General features: G+C 36.2%; 1 protein-coding gene and 2 long non-coding RNA genes across 3 annotated transcripts in view; 2 read left to right on the top strand and 1 right to left on the bottom strand.

The window, feature by feature from the left end:
- Window positions 1-4,005, top strand: part of LOC135773351 (uncharacterized) — a 34,637-nt gene extending 30,632 nt beyond the window's left edge. Inside the window, exon 2 of the long non-coding RNA XR_010543508.2 lies at window positions 3,530-4,005. This is a non-coding gene — a long non-coding RNA (uncharacterized lncRNA). The remainder of the gene's footprint in view (window positions 1-3,529) is intronic.
- Window positions 4,006-5,999: 1,994 nt separating this feature from the next.
- Window positions 6,000-13,199, bottom strand: pld3 (phospholipase D family member 3). Its single transcript, XM_065282877.1, has 12 exons — window positions 13,011-13,199; window positions 11,287-11,354; window positions 11,086-11,136; window positions 9,258-9,415; window positions 8,940-9,120; window positions 8,751-8,868; window positions 8,472-8,599; window positions 8,190-8,387; window positions 7,922-8,061; window positions 7,665-7,827; window positions 7,425-7,524; window positions 6,000-7,284 (listed from the first exon to the last, which is right to left on the bottom strand). The coding sequence occupies exons 2-12, from the start codon at window positions 11,311-11,313 to the stop codon at window positions 7,097-7,099; spliced, it is 1,452 nt and encodes a 483-aa protein (XP_065138949.1). The 5' UTR covers window positions 11,314-11,354; window positions 13,011-13,199; the 3' UTR covers window positions 6,000-7,096.
- A 492-nt stretch (window positions 13,200-13,691) lies between these two features.
- Window positions 13,692-15,790, top strand: LOC135741659 (uncharacterized). The gene is made up of 5 exons (XR_010529554.2): window positions 13,692-13,759; window positions 14,084-14,168; window positions 15,111-15,142; window positions 15,248-15,397; window positions 15,603-15,790. It is a non-coding gene; the product is annotated as an uncharacterized lncRNA (long non-coding RNA).
- The last annotated feature ends 1,395 nt before the right edge of the window (window positions 15,791-17,185 follow it).

Genomic DNA, 17,185 nt, shown 5'->3' with positions numbered 1-17,185 from the left:
ATCAGAACGGTTTCAGCGTGAGGGCTAACTAACCAACGTGTGGTGTAAGTGATAGAAATCAGGTTTCTTTTGTGAATGAAAGTGTGGGGTCATCTCAACTTGGGTGGAGAAAAAGATGGAGAGGGTGAAAACAGGGAGACAGGACGGACTGTTGCATTAGTTATCACTGAGAGTCAGCAGTTTCCGGGCCTCTGACTAAAGCTCATGTCTTTTGTTCACCAGCGCTGTGGCTTTAGTTCTGGTTCAGTTGGGCCTTGTTTGGAGGCTTAGTGACAAACATCCATCTACGCTTCTGTCAGACAGAGATCAACAGCATTCACGATATAATTTAAAAGACACATTCACCGACTCAAACTGGCACAAACATCAGACCCACCAGACTCAAATATTGTTTTTTAATATTTTATAAATGTTTGATTACAATGGGAAGAACAATGAACCTTTCAAAAATAGCACAAATTTAAATTAAAAAAGAATATACAGTGTAGAATTTGGACACTTTCTGGTTGTTCAACCATGTTACATATGGAACTTGAGAAAACAAACTTTATATGAAGAGTTTGGTTCCAAAACGCAATAACACCATTTTTGAAAAAAATGAGTTACTGCCAAAACTAGTATTATATCAAGTCACTATTAAAAACTAAATTCTTAATTTTACGCAAAATCCAATATCCGCCGTGTAATTCTGTCAATAAACGCAATAAACGCCACTCCTCATTTTCTGAATAATGCAATAAATCTGCTCCACAAATCACAGAGCACCGTTCCACGCAATGTAAACAAACAATGGCGGCGCGTTGAGTACACAGAGTCCTAGTTTTCCTCATCTACTCTGTACTTCGTGATCAACAAACAACCAAAAACGAAATAATACTTTAATGGCATTGATAAACCTGTGGTTTTTCTGTGACGGGAAAGAAACGTAAGCCATCAACATCTAAAAATTTACGTGAGAGGCACTTGGGAGATGATTGCTTGTTCTTCCCACAGGATAGCTTCTCTTGTGCTAACACATTGACCCCAGGGGATCTTATAAAAAACGTTCAATTATTTTACTCGAAGTCAACGAAAATCACAGCTGATCGCTGTGAAAAATGTTCAGCAACGACATCAAGTATATCCGCGCAGCAATGACAGTGTTCCTAATATGATTCAGTAAGTGTTTTGATTAATGCCATTAATGTTTATTTTTTTAATCAGTGTGTATAACTGTTTAACTAAATGAATATAAAATGGCAAAAATGAATGCACATTTATATATTGATTCAATAGGTTTATAGAATTTTGAAAAAAAAACTTCTGTGAAAATCTTCAAATAAAAAATCTTTGAAAATCAAGTTTTGGATTTGAATGTTTTATGTTTTTATAACCTTAAGATGCTATGTGAAAGTTTGTTACAGAAAATAGTGGTTTTTATCTCGTCACTTTCTTGGTATAGAAAACACGTTTTTACCGAAATTTGTCAAAATGGATTTATTGCGTTTTGGAACCAAACTCTTCATATATTCATCAATTAAACTTGATGTAGTATGTAGTATGAGTTTAAGTTTATTTATTGAAAAATGGGACAATGCACATTAATAACTATGCAACATATGGGAGCATGAAAATGTGCCAAATTTAGCCATTCAAGCTCATTTACATTTGTAGTCCCAGGCAGGTTGATGTTAAATATCACAAAAATATTAAAAATCTAATTTCCAATAAACAATTATATCAAAATCGTGGTGGATTATCTTTAAAAAAAAAAAATAACACACAAGTGAAGATAAGACTGCATCTTAAATGAATGAGTCTAACTAGCAATAAGTTAGGGCTAATCCGTGTTTTGTATTTAAATTAGACCAATCTATCTTTTTATGTAACATACTTAAAAAGTTAAAATGACTCTTGAAAATTCATGACTTAAGTCTTAAAAGTTCATGCAACAGGCCAGTCTACTGTGCGTACAATGAACTATATAAAGTTAACCATCATCATTCATTTTAAAGTTAAAAATAAGTTGATGAATAAAAAACAATGCTCAAAGCAGCATTGTAGTCCAAATATAGCATATTGGGCCGCTTGTGACAATTAGGGGTGGTGTCCCGGACAGGGCTAATCATAGTCCCAGACTAAAATGAATCTTCTATTCACGATCTTAACATCTATCAGAGCCATTGTTTTGTCTAAAGATGCACACCAGTATTATTTTTGTAAGGTTTGTTTGTAAATGTCCCAAAATAACTAAGGCTTAGTCCTGGATTAATCTAAACCCTGTCCAGGAAACTGATCCACAAAACATTTTCTGGATGGAAAACGCATAAATAAATTTATGCTTATTTTCTGAAATTTGTAGAATAAGGCCTTAGGAAAGACTTTTATTAAAATGCAAAATGAAAGCTAACAGTTACTAATTCACTGGTCTTTATCAACTTGAAACATGAACAGAATTATAATCGAAAGCTTTGTTCCATGCTCCTTATATCTTTATGACCTTCAGCAGGCAACAAAATGTCTGTACAAGGACTAAAAAAAATCCAATTTATTCAACAGGAGAATTTATTAACACAGAAAGACATGTACATAAAAAAATCATAATAGGCAATATACAAAAAAACAACAACTATAGAAGATAATGTACAAACAAAAAACTATTTTACTTTTAAACACATAGTATATTCAACACTATATTAAAACATCCATTACTACCAATCTCCTACAAGTATCCACCTTCATTTATTACATGAAAGCTTCCTGTCCGTTCTCAGTGGGTGCCCTGAAATGAAAAAGAAATAATGATGAACATTTATGGATTATTAATATATATCATTAATGTACATTCTACATGTGAAAAAAAATTCGACACAAGTGTACAGATCTTTACACCCCTTTAGACCTCCTATCATGAAGGAAGTTCCACCACAAGACGTTCAATTTAGATAACAATCTCATCATTTTGGGGGTGTACAATCACACCTCCACCCTACGTCCCCATGGGTGGTGTACACACCCAATTTCTCTAGGGCCTACACATGCACGCACACACATTTATTGTAGAGAAGGCCCCAGTATCAGAGTTTAAGCCTGGAAGCCAGGCACTCTGCAGGTTCTGGTGGCCTCTTCAGATTTGCTGTATGCACCCTCGTCACCACACAAGCCCACTGACAGGGCAAGATGGTAATTAAAGTGCAAAAGGTTTTGCATTCACACAAGCAAGAGCAAAAAAAACTCGGTTTAATAACCGTTTTGGATGTACACTCATGTGACAGTTTTTGAAACATGATGATATGATGAATAAGGATGTGACTTGGCTTAGTGGCTGTATAGAAACACCAGGCCCTCTGTGATTGAATCTCACATCTTGTTTTAACACAGGAACACCTGAGAAAAAAAGGCCTAAGCAGCCTAAACACCAAGCGCTTATTAAATGTGATGTGATTGTGCATCACAAGCAATCAGGCCTATAAGGAAACTAGATGACAGATGATCTTTCTGAGACAATTACAGTAGGAGGGTAACGCATTGCTCTTGTCTATAAACACAGGACATCCTTGCATTGACCCTGAGCTTCCATGGCAGTGCCCAGCCTAAGACACACCCTGATGGACAGCACGTACCACATACGCATCAACAGGGGTGGACAGCGTTGCAACCCCCCCCCCCCCCCCCACAACAAAAAACAGGTTCTGTTACATTTATCAAATGTAATATTCTCTTGTATAAACAAATTTACAGTATATGGAAATAGTCTGATATTGTTAAATATAACATTCTTAGGGTTTATAAAGGGTGTAGTGATGTCACAGGGACATCTTATTAACTTAAGTACCTCGAGTAAAATGTGCAGTTGTTTTGCAGTTCATAAATTATTGTAAACTGAACTATCTAGGGGTGTCACTATTAACAATCATTTTGGTAATTGATGTTGAAAATTAATCTGATACTATAGTATTTAATATACACATCCCTATAGAGTGCCACAGGGATGACATATTTTTGTAGGCTAACCCAGAAGTTAGCGAGATACTGGTTCCCTCGCAAAAAGCCCATTCCTTTTTCCATAGACTTTTGGATTAATCGCAAAAAATGTGTTTAACAAAACTTTGACAATTACACGTTTTGACCAACAAGTCTCTTTAACTTAGAGCTTATGTTTTGGGTTAATACAAAAATCAATGGGAAACATTAGTGGGCTTTTTAGTGAGGGAACCAGTGTCCCGCTAACTTCCGGGTTGGCCTACAAAAACATAAATACTGGTGACAATTCAATAAACAGCCCACAATAGACCTTTGGCATATGTTGTGGCTTTTTGTTAGTTTATTAAAATCTTTGTCAAAAAAGTCTAAATAAAGTTTTACCGTTAAATGGTTAGTTTACAGTTATTTGACAACATAAACATGACCACGTGCCCATGTGTCAGCATGCCCGTTTGTTTAGGATCATGTTTTAAAATGTTTCCTTTGCCAATAATAATAATGATTAACTTAATACACTTTCATGCCTGTACAAAAACTAACAATATAACATACGCATACTAAATTCACCGCGGTCTCCCAATTATAAATACTGGGCTTTTAATTAATGTGCCGCACACGTCATTAAAATGAAACATTTCGATCGCCCCCTGGTGGCTGGCTGCAGTACGGGTCATAAACCCCACCCACTCGATGAAAGGAATGGGACGTAAGCCAAACTGAAAAATCTAATTTAACTTAAAATATTCAAAACTTTGTTACATTCTGGCTTTCTGGAAGGACGTTAAGAGGTCGTCCATCTTGTTTGAACGTATTTGTTCTCTCCAAGACTACATATTGCCATTCGCTGTACATCTCTTATGACGAGTATTAGACAAAGAATTACCACGAACCTTCATTGTCGTTTAAAACACTACGAAATAAAACAGAAATTTTAAAATATACATCCTCACTGACATTAGAGTACATAGAGAGTATTATAATTGTTGTATTTTCTTTAAAGATGCCCCCCTCCCACAACCAACAAGTGTCATGGCCAAAATAAAGGAATTAAGTTAATTTTGCAACCACTGTGTGCTAGCAATCTTTGACTGTTAAGAAAACATAACTTTAACCGATATTTCTTTAAAAAGCATTAAATTGTACAATCTATATAGTCTTTTCATGAAGAGCGTCGAGTCTTTTGTTTGCTGTTAAATTTGAGTTATTATTGTAGGATGTTAGCTATAAGTTAAACATCCCTGCATATTTTTAATGAAAAACAAGACTGAACACTTAACGACCTAAAATCGGGAAAAAATTAAACCTTTTCACAAAATATCGTCGTGTGTTAAAGAAAGGGACACTCACCGCCATCTTCATGTCATTGTTGCACGGATTTGCGCTCCACCTTAAAAAGCACTGCGATTACGTATACGACTGCGTGATGCGCAGATTGTTAGAGGTGTGATATCAAAGTACCGCGAGAGCGATTCTAAAGCTTTCCATTCGAATCGCTCTCGCGGTACTTTGATGCACTGGACTGCGCAGCGTCCTTGTAAATCGGGCACACCAGATTGTGACAAGTCCCGCCCTTGATCTGATCAATCTGCTTTGTGATCGGTCAGGCTATATGAATGACTTGTCAACTGTCAAATCACACGCAAGAGATTAAATATTTTAGCCAATCGTGTCACAGGAGAGAGATCCTAATAGGAAAAAACCTAACGCTTGCGTCCACGAGAAATACCCATTTATGGGAATGCTGCGAGTTCTAATAATATCTTAACAGTGGCCAGATGATTATAGTATTACCGTAGTAACTACATAAGATTTTGTGTTAATATGATTACCTGCTAATAAATACTTGATTCAATTTATTATTACATTAAAAAAACTTTAAAAAACAAACAAACATATTTGTTAATGTTATGAAAAATGAACGGTAGTATCAAAGTATTTACAAACTGCATATAATATGTCATGGAATCTAGATCTAAATGTAATTTTAATGAGGTTGAGTTACTTAATGTAAAATGTTAAGAAAGATGTGTACTTGCTCTTATTCAAAATATTTTTTATTTCAAACCCACGGCAGTTTATCAATTCACAAAATACACAAATTAAATGTAAAATTAACCTGTAAAATACTATTTTTAAAAGTACTCAGAATGAACAAATGTTTCACAGCAAAACAAAAAAATGTATTTTCAAAAACATGAGAGGTTTGAGATAAAAAAGTCACACAAAACTAATTTTTAATTCCAGGTTTACTAATGCAATATCACTCACCTCACAGTTTAATACCCTGCAAGTTCTTAGGATAAAGTTCATGTGTAATCATTGCTACTGGCTGTCTAATTGTGGCAATTTAACATAAAATGGCTTTTAAAAAGTAATGCACTTGGTGATGTCCAAGGTTACACCCAAAAAAGATTATTTGATGGGATACAGGCATTGACAATATTAAAAAGTAAATAATGCTGAGGGATAATTCACCTAAAAATAATAAAAATCTGTCATAATTCCCACATCCTCATGACTTTCTTAAAACACAAAAAACAGAATGCTGAAGACTCAGGCACCATTCACTTTCACTAAATCTTTCTCGTACATTAAGTGAAAGGTGACTGGGGTGATCACGCAGTTCCTAAAACATTCTGCCTTATAACAAACACCTTTGTTTCATGGAAGAAAGAAAGGAATACAGGTTTGAATAAGGGTCAATTATTTTTGCGGTAACCTGTTCCTTTAAGAGGTGGAAGACAGCACAACACAATAATGAAACGACGCAAAAGAAAATCGTGAATCAAACATTTTTAACATCTTATTATATGAGGGTTACAATACTTAACATGTTTTTGAAAACATGAATCAATAGGAAAGTATCTCTGTAAAGAGGTATTGCTTGTCTGTTAAAAGACGTTATGTGCAAATTTTATGCAAATGTATTAAAATGCTTCAGTTATGAAGTGTTAGTGTGAATTCCTTTGTGCGGATGAGTACAAAATCATTAAAAACATCCGTTTAATATACTTTTAACTTTCGTGAAGAGAAATATTTAACTGATGGCCAGGTGCATTTCAGACCCCCCAAAATAGAGCACAGCACTCTACAGCGCCCCCTGCAGTGCAAAGCACAGAGCAAAAAGTCTTGTCTAGCAAACATCTTTGTGATTGGTGTTATGGTTGATCTCCTTGCTGTATGATGAATCCCAGTCCCTTTCAAATACTGCCTGTAGCTGCTCCTGGACTGTAGGGCTTCCAGATTTGGCTGAAGTTTGGTTAACTACTAATGCAGAACCAGCTGTGTTTACAAAGTAGTCCCCGGACCAATTAGAGGTACCTGAAACTCACACATGCAATATACATAACAATTAAAACTCTTTACTGCTGTCGAAAATGTTTTTGATGAAGGGATTTTTATAAATTACAGAAATGCAAAACTTTAAATACAAACAGAACAATACATAGCAGGTAGCATACCTATATAAGCAACCCTGTCCGTGACCATGTACTTGTTATGGTTGACTCTGGCAAATGGAATTTCTTTCTGCCGAGGATTGGAAGGCACGATAAAAATTTTCTGTGGAAAAAAAGCCTTATTAGTTTTATTATAATGTTAAGCTGCACATTACCTGAGAAATAATGATATAATTCAAAAATCTCAAAGAACTTGAATCGCATTGATGTTCCACTCTATCGCTTGGGCAGATAAACACTTACCACTTGAACATCCAGCTTGTTGTTGTCTCGTAAGGAAGCGAGTGAGCGGAGGAAAGACAACATGATGGGACTGGTGCTGTTCCAGCAACTGATCAGCAAACGCACTCGAACATTATGCTCATAAGCCACTTGTCGCAGCTGAGTGTCAATATCTGCCCAGTACCTGCGTGGCATCACAAAGGGCCACAGTCATCAATTAATTATCTTTTGGGGTGCAAAAAGAAGTGTTTCACTACTGTATAGCAAGTATGACAAACCTTTTGGATTTGGAGTACTCCATAATGGGAAGATAGTTCATGACAGCTATATAGACAAACTTTTCAGCATCACTTATGACACTGAGGATGGACTGCAGGTCTGGAGTTCTGCCTTCAGCACATAATGAAGGAGGAGAACTCTGTGTGCCACAGACAGAAAAATACATTTTTACTTCCTCTATCTTATGTCTGCAACCACAATAAGGAACAATATAACCGACAATCAATGGGAAAATGCAGGCAAACAACAAGCACTGTTTTCTCTTACTGATAGATAAACACTGGAGTCACTCCCATTGAGGGAGACCTGCATTGGAGAGTCCTTATTGTACAGAGTCGAGTACTCGCTTGGCCATGGGGCGGGAATCGTCTTGGTTTGACTTAGATACCAATAGGCTTCGAAAATCTTTCCGAGGTCTTCAGCGAGACACCCGCAGTCGTACACAACCGCACCCAACTCCTTCACCTGAGCAGGGAAAAGATGGATACGGTATGGGAATGGTGTGATATGTTATGATATGAAATGCAAAGAATGAATCACTAAACTGACTTGCGTTAGTGATCTCCAGTCCATATTGGCACTGCCTATGTAAATGTGCTTTTTATCCACAATCCAGAATTTGGTGTGCAGTACACCTGTCGTCAGCTCTCGCATATTCACCATCCGCACGTCAGCACCTGCGACAGGTAAAACATTACTGTAACATACCGTTCTAGTCTGAGGCCTAAATCGTTTGAAACTACACACATTATAGTTCCTCTCTTTTTTTGTCATTTTCCTGTGGCTGTAAATTAGTAGAAAAATGCAGACTGAATCGCTTTGACTTACCGGAATTCACAAGGAACTGAATGTCATCCAGTGGTTTCCCTTTTGTTGGCGTATCGACCGCAACTCGAACAGACACTTTCCCAGAGAGCCGCCCTAATTCCTCTAAAATCTGCTCGCCCTAAGGGGTACATAATGGTTAACACTCGCAACATTGCATTTATTAGTATTCAGATAACATGAAATACAAACCTGACTGGCTGTGGGTTCATCCGTTTTGGTATCATTATTGGTAAGAGTCCAGTAGAAGGAGGCGACATCCAGACTGCTTTCAGCAACGGATATAAGATTGAGCCAAGCTTCATATATGGACTGGTGAGCGGTCGAAGAGTTAAAAGCAAGTCCCTCGGGAATACTCTCCACTAAAACGATCCTGCGAATGACAAGCAGAGCGTTCAGAGACACTATCAAAACTAAAAATGCAGATGTGAAAGAATGTTAGGTTAACCTCATGACCAGTGAACCACTAAAACACTGACATCTCTAAAAAGCTCCCTTCTGGGTATTTACCTGCAGGGATCAGTACAAGTTTCTCTGATGAGAAGATGCTCCCGCTGTCCATGTGATTTTGAGGAGGATGTTGACACAGGAAGAAGCAGCGTTTGGAGAGACAGAAGTATCAGCAACACTGTGGTTACACAGGTAAGGATGATCAGGCATCTGTAATACTAAACACATAGATGGGACAAGATTAAAAGTTGTGTGCAATAGCGGGGACATGCATGTAAAGCAAAGGTTCTCAAACTGGGGGGAGCAGATGGTGCCCCAGTTATAGGACATTTAATCATTTATTATAAATTCTGTGTCATTAATGTCAGAAAACTCACAGCACTACATTGTATAGGTCTGAGATTGTTTTATGTCATGAAATGTTTTTGGGGGGCACCCTACACAAGGGGGTCCGCACTCCAAAAAGTTTGAGAATCACTGATGTGAGGGATAAGGTACATCTGGTCATTATTGCAGACCAAATCAGTACATTATGTGTGTTTGATGTCATGCGGCACCGCAAGAACCAACAGGAGGATGACACCAAAGTACCGCGACCCTCTCTCAATGCATTTCGTAGATATATAGTCACAAAATATTTTATCTGATATATTTTATATTATATTTGTGTGTATGGAAACGATTTTCCTCTTTTTCGTGTCATTGAGCAAGAATGTCTTTTTTGTGTCACTCAGCATGAATTTCTATATGAAGTGTTTCGTTGCAAAACGAGATAAATCCGTTTTTAACATTTTTGTCAAAACATGTTTATTATTATGTTATGTTATTATTTTGTTTTATGGTGCTACTTAGCTGTATTTTTAAGTTATGAAGGTTTAAATCAAAACAAACCAACTGCAGTTGAATTGATGTTAATTGGAATTCACAACCAAAAAACGAGATTTCTGGGGGAAAAAAATGGAGTTATCTCATTTTGCAACGAAACTCTTCATAAATTGTTTTTCGTGTCCCTGAGCCCAACTTTTTTGTGTCATTTTATGTATTGGTTTCTACATTTTTTTCTTCCGATTTTAAACGACTGTCCCTTGGGGGTATTGTTAGAGTTGGAGTTTGGGTTACGAAGTCTGAAATATAAGAGAAAGTCATTCGAACCCCAACCCTAAGTGACAATGGTAAAAAATAGAAGGAAAATTGAAAAAAAAAAAAATGGCACAAAACATAAAGTCGTGTTCAGGGACACGCAAATAGTATAAAGTTTTATTTAAAGAAAAATGTAACAATCATTCAATCAGTGCAAGAGGAAGCCGATATTTAAAGCCGTCTCTCACGGACAGCACGCCAAATATGCATAAAGTGAATATATAATAATTACTTTATTTTGATTTCACCTACGTGTAAACTCGTGAAATATGGAAATTCATGCAGAGTGACATGAAAAAGACCTTCCTCTCCAAAAAAAAAGAAGAGGAAAATCTTGTCCATGAACATGAATAAATAAATCAAATATTTTGTGACTTGTGACGAAGTGCCTTTCGAGATTAGCTTGGATTACTTGTGGTACTTTGATGTTATCTGCATGTCGGTTCTTGTGGTGCTGCCATGTTACATTGAACACATCTAATGTGAACAGGACACTTTTCATGATGTCCTGAAGGGGTGTAGCGTGTTTTAAAGAACAGAAAATTTTAACTTATCACAGTCATTATATGGGTATTTAGCAGAAAATAAATTATTAGGCATGAAATGTTTTTTTCTTGAGAGCTCGGAGTGATAAGAGTCATGAAATTAACACAGCAATGTAGGTCACTGCGGTTCCCTTGGACAATTATATCATTTAACCAAAGCAATTATACAAAAATATCTGACCACAGACAGGCAGATGTAATACCTTTTGTGAGCTATATTGTACTTCTTCTCTGCTTGGCTCCACATCATTCATCTTAAGTATGATTTAAAAGAAAAAAGTGCAGTTAACCACACAAATAATCCTAATGCAATAGATAAAACATCAGGTACATGTAAAGCATGTGCACAATAACAATCATACCTAAACAATACAAACAAAGAAACTTATAAAAGTATTACATACCTTTTTGTAAGAAATATCAGACTTCATGGTGTTGAGGGTCACCAATACATTAGATGAAAACACAAACCCTGAAAAGTGCAAGATAAGTCATTCATTGCTTTGTGCATTTGAAGCGTTTTAGCATGTCTGTTTGTGTACTGATGCTTTTCATTGTTCGGTCACGTGTTAAGCGGTTCTATAGACAGAGCTGGAAATGAAGAAAGAGTCAGCCGTCAGATGACTGAGCAATGATGAGCTTAGCAATTTTTTTAAACACACAACCGGTTTGCTGGAGTGTCATTTTAATAGAAAGTGGAAGTGTTTTTGAAGATGCAAAGATAAAATGAAGAACTGTGGGTGCTGTGAGAGTCATGAGTAAACAGTCACGTGCCTGACAGTAATGTGATTTAGGTATCTTCTTTCTTTTCAGCTGTTTTGCATGACTAATGCTGACTAGTCTTCTTGACATTAACAGCATGTGCATCTTGTTTTTTTATTTTATGGATCAAAAATGTACTGATCACCTCAGGAGCTGTAACTTATGTCATTACTGGCTACAAAAAAGTAGTTACCCTTTACTTTAACATATCCTCCATACTGAAAAAACTACTTAAACCAGCTTAAGCTAGTTTGCTGGTCCTCCCAGCCTGGCAAAGCTGGTCAAGCTTATGGGTCAGCTGGTCTTCCAGCCTGACCAGCTAAGTCCAGATTAAAAAGTGACCAAAACATATCTAGACCAGCTTGCTACACCATCTAAAATCAGGCTGGGAGACCAGCTAAAATCAGATTACCAGCTTATGATGGTTTTAGCTATTTTTTAGTAGGGTTTAAGTAGACATCTAATGAAAAATCCAGCCAAGACCAACATACAGATGGTGAGCTGGTTTTAGATGGTCTCACAGCCTGGTTTTACTGGTGCAGCAAGCTTGTCTGGCAAGCTGGTCTAGCTGTGTTTGGTCACTTTTAAAGCTGATCTAGCTGGACTTTGTTGGAGTTGATCAGGCTGGAAGACAAGCTGGTCCACCAGCTTGACCAGCTTTGCCAGGCTGGGAGGATCAGCTTAAACCAGCTACTGCCACCTTAAACCAGCTAAAACCAGATACCATCTTTTGCTGGTCTTAGCTGGATTTTTCAGTAGGGAGTACTGAGTAATATTAAACTAACCTACTTACAATTAGTCGTGACTAATTGTTTGCAGAATAAAAGTTTTTGATTACATAATATATATGTGTGTACTGTGTATAATAATTATGTTTATATAAATACACACACACACACACACACACAAATGTATAATTTTAAGAAAAAATATATTTATATAATATTTATTTATATATTATATATACATGTATATACACATGCAAATGTTTCTTAATTATATACATGCGTGTGTGTGTATTTATACATAATAATTATACACAGTACTACACCCACATATATTATGTAAAAAAAAACTTTTATTCTGCAAACGATTAGAGGAAGCACTACAATGAAACTAAGTGTGTTTATACAAAGTTTATATATATGTAAACATGGTGTCTTATAAAATCACCTAATACATTGAAGCCATTACATTATTTGTTCAACAATATTTATGGAGGTAGGTAGCCCACTAAGTTTTGAGATACAACCATGGTCTGTTTTTGTACGTGTACTAAACAGCATTTGTAATAGGAATGCGCTTTAAGTGTGAACGCATTATCTTTGTCGACACACTCAACAGATTCAAGGAAAAGGGGACATACCTGTGATCTAACAGCTTGCAGAGCAAATCATCTCAGTTAAGGCGCAGCGGTGTTGTTAGCAATCAACGATCTCTGTTTACAAACTAAAACAAATAATCTCTGTCAAAGAAACAAAGTAAAAGTCGCGTAAACAATGAGAGACGTTCACTTTTTGGAGACTCACAAAAACAACATACTGCTCCAGTTCGTTTTGTATCACGTGACCATATCTAAGTGACGTATGATGAAACGTTCATTGCACTTCACGTGCATCTGAATATTCATATGTCGTTCTGTATTAATAGTGTATTCATTTTTTACCAGGATAATTTGTTGTCTGTCACCTCAGTTTAATGTCATTGTACCGCTAATTTGGTATTTTTTCAGATAATTCAAGGAATGGTGTTGGGCAACATTGAACGTGATTGCATATGGTTATTACCTTACCGTTTTCAGTGTTTAAAAATGTATTAAGTTTATGTAATATTTATAGCATAGTTTAATATAAATGTGGCAAATAAAGATGATTACTTTATGTATTTAAATTTAGTAACATTTTCTTTCATCTTTAATATTGACTTCAAATTTGTTAAAATTATATATCGACAGAAACTTTTAAAGTAAACAACTAAAAATAGTTTTTGATCTCATAAATTGAATTTTAATGTATAAAAAACATTTCAGGAACAATATGAACGTCATCATCGGTGATAGATCAGCCTGTGATGAATGCTTCACCAGCAGAGGGCGATACAGGACTACACTTCACTGTAAGTTTATACGTTTAATGCAGACAAAATCATAGCGAACTGTTACGTTTGCAATGCAGTTGCATGTTGCAGGCAGACAGATGCAGTCATCCTTTAATTAATTTATTAATGTTAATCTCTGTAGACAGTCCTATCACTTTATCACTTTATTTCTGGACAAAAATGCATGAAAATAAATTCATTTTGAAAAAAAGGTTTGTAAATAAATATATTTATATAGAAAATAAACACAATACACATTAATTAATTTACATTATTTATTAATTAATGAACATATTAAATTAATATTTAAATTAATAATATCCTTGTATTTGAGTATTTCAGAGAGCGCGAGACCGGTATCTGCCCTCGGGCTATACGGCAGTTAAGGGAGAGCCAGGAAGCTGTCGTCTGTCCAGGATGCAGTCAGGTGTCTATCCTTAAAAAAAAAAAAAACTACAATATGACCCTCCAGTTACTAACGGATGATTGTAGACTACCCTTTTTGTTAGTTTTTAATAATAGTGTTAACCTATGCCCTTTCCAACAGAAAGGAAGAAACAAACAAAACTGTTCAATTGTATATTACGCATGCTGTGTTTATCAAAAAACATTTATTGTATCCTGCTAGCTTTTAAAATAAACTGCATCATGTTGCTCGTAATTCTGGTCATCAAAACCGTTGCCCAATCACCAATTATATTTACAAAACGTTCTTATTGCAACATTTTTATGACCCATGCACGTCCTATTTTCATTGGATGACACAATGTGTACAAGTGTGTGATGTGTTTGTGACCAAATATAAACCAGTAAGAATAGTCAAAGTGCTGTAGTTAGAAAGAACACAATATCAACACTTGAAGAGCTTATGTATAATTAAAATGTTTTATTGTGTTTTTATGCATTAAACTTCAATTACACCCAATTATAACATTGTCATGCATATACTGTATGTGTGACATTTAACACATTAGGAAAAAAATAATATATATTTTTTTAATTTTCAAGCAAATTCTGTATTAAATAATATAATAGGTTGTTGTCTTTACACCTGTTGCTGAAGGAGTTTTAAGCATCTACGCTTGTCTATCTGTATCACAGCAGAGGGAGCGATTTAATGTGTGTACATTACAACAGGTTACTTCATTAGCATATGCACCTATGTAAGCAGACACTTTACAGAAGCGGATTAACAAGAATTGTTGATAAACTAAAGATATAAAACAAAACTAAGATTTGTATCTTGTGAATATCCCAAACAAATATATGCCTTTAGCTGTACATTTAATGAAATGAGTGGTAGTGTAATTATATACATGTTTAAATATTGCGGAGAATCACTCATAATGCCTGCATTTTCCCGTTTCAGGTTTCGCCCACCTGTACACATCATAAACCCAGGTTAGTTATTTCCCACCTGCCCATATGCTTTTACCTGTTCTGAAACCAAACCTGTTGTAAAGCTGCCTTCTATAATCCCACAAAACTTATGCAATTTCCTGCCAGATGAAAGGAGACTTTAAAAACATACTTTATTGGCAAATATGTTCCCCTCCACCCTGCCTTTGGAAATCTCCTTTAAACAGCGTGTGCCTGTGAGAGGAGAGACTGTTTGCTCTCTGGCTCTGTATCTCTGATAAATGTCACCTGGTCCAGGTATGTTCACAACAAAGTACATTCACCTACAATAGAAAAACTCAAGTGTGTGTGGTGGGGTGAAACCGACATGAAAAGCACATTGAACATGAACACAGACACACGCCGACTGGTGTAAATGTTGACCGAGACTGATTGGAGGCATGTATTGTTGTGTGTGTCAGCTATTGGGGGAAACTCTTCACCTTTGCTCATTTGTCTTCAGTCTTTGTTAGTGTGAACAGGGAAACGAGAAGCATATGTCTATGACCATCCAAACACGGAAGTAACCAGGACACACCCGGAGTCATAAACTGTGGCAAAGGGCCAAACCTTTGGATCATATGCAGATAGGTAGGGAATATAGGCAATACCTGAACCTGAACAATTCCTGGTAAATGAACAATAGTACAAAAGAACAAAGAGATTATGCATTAATGTTAGAAAGAATAATGAGGTATGTGTTTAAGTAAGTTTTTTTATTATAATGTATCCTGTATTTTTTTGATGACAGTTTTGATAGCATTGCCCTGCTTACAATAACTTTACAACACATTTACCTTGACACTTATATTAACCATGCATTTTTGAATTTTTTTAACAGCTTTTATATAGTATAGTTTAAGCATCTTAACAACTAATAAATAATGTGATGCAAACATGTCTATCTGTATCTAGTAGTTAGCAGCCCACAATACAGTAGGGTTCATGTAATATTCCAGCCTCTGTGAAATAACTTGCACATCAGGTTGGTACATTGGCCACAACAATCTGCACCTGCATCATCTCTGACCAGGATGCGGTTTGTAATGCGACCATTGTCAAAGTCACATTGCGTGGAAAAGCTCTAGACACAACCTATACACACCCGCTGCATTTATTACACAGCCTCTGGCGGGCCTCGCCCTTTCCAATACAGTTTTAATCTAGCTTATCTTCTACCGTCATGTTCTCACGGCTCTGATGTTGATTGTCTGCTTGAGCAAGATTTATAAAATAATAAATCAATTATTATAATTTAGAATACTTAGTATGTTTTAATGCTTTTCTCTGTGTTCAGTCTATGACAACCCTTTACTCTCGTCTCAGTTACTCTACAAATAAACCGTAAAGTTAAATTACAAAAACTAAATTACTAAAAACTTTAAAACTTCAGGTCAACCTCTTTGTTATCCTGTATAAACTGTATGGAGTAGCAGTCAATTATATTAACCGATTCACATAATTTCTCAAAACAATAACAAATAAAACTGGGTTATTTTCAAACCAGCGCTGGGTAAAATTGATGAGCTAAACCTATGCTGGGTTGTTTCAATCCAAAATGCAGGGTTGCATTTGTTCTCTCATTGTTCAAATATAAACATTTTCTGGGTTGATTTAACCCAACAGCTGTGTTTGTTCCTATTTGACCCAACGCTGGGCTGAGAATTACCCAGCATTTATAGAATGGTCTGTATTTGTGCAGCAGTCTTGTTTCCAGTCTGTCACATGGCACCACATCCTATCTATAAAATTGTTTTTCGGGGCAGACTGGACCTGGTGATCCTAGTATGAGTTTTCGTGTGTGGGTGAAAGAAAAAGCAAAAATGTTGTTTTTTTGATGACAAGTTTGTTCACTGAGGTGAAGGCTAGATGATGGGTCATTATTGTGTGGAAGATGGGATACTGGGGGCGGTGAGGGGTTTGGGGGGTTAAAGGTGTAGAGTGGCATAAGTAACTCATTACCCCGCCTGGTCGAACGCTGTGCGGGAAGAGGTGGATCGTTGGAACCTGTTTATTGATCCAAACCCTGCATAGCCCACTTTTATG

Source organism: Paramisgurnus dabryanus, chromosome 9 (assembly GCF_030506205.2).
Source record: "Paramisgurnus dabryanus chromosome 9, PD_genome_1.1, whole genome shotgun sequence".
In the NCBI taxonomy this organism is placed as follows: domain Eukaryota; kingdom Metazoa; phylum Chordata; class Actinopteri; order Cypriniformes; family Cobitidae; genus Paramisgurnus; species Paramisgurnus dabryanus.
The sequence above is the reverse complement of the archived record's forward strand: the minus strand, read 5'-3'. Positions and strand labels throughout refer to the sequence as shown.

Coding starts and splice junctions, on each gene's coding strand:
- pld3 (XM_065282877.1), bottom strand. CDS start 11,313: ATGAAGTCTGATATTTCTTACAAAAAG. Junction 11,137..11,286: donor CTGATATTTCTTACAAAAAG/GTATGTAATACT, acceptor ATCATACTTAAG/ATGAATGATGTGGAGCCAAG. Junction 9,121..9,257: donor ACTTGTACTGATCCCTGCAG/GTAAATACCCAG, acceptor TGTCATTCGCAG/GATCGTTTTAGTGGAGAGTA.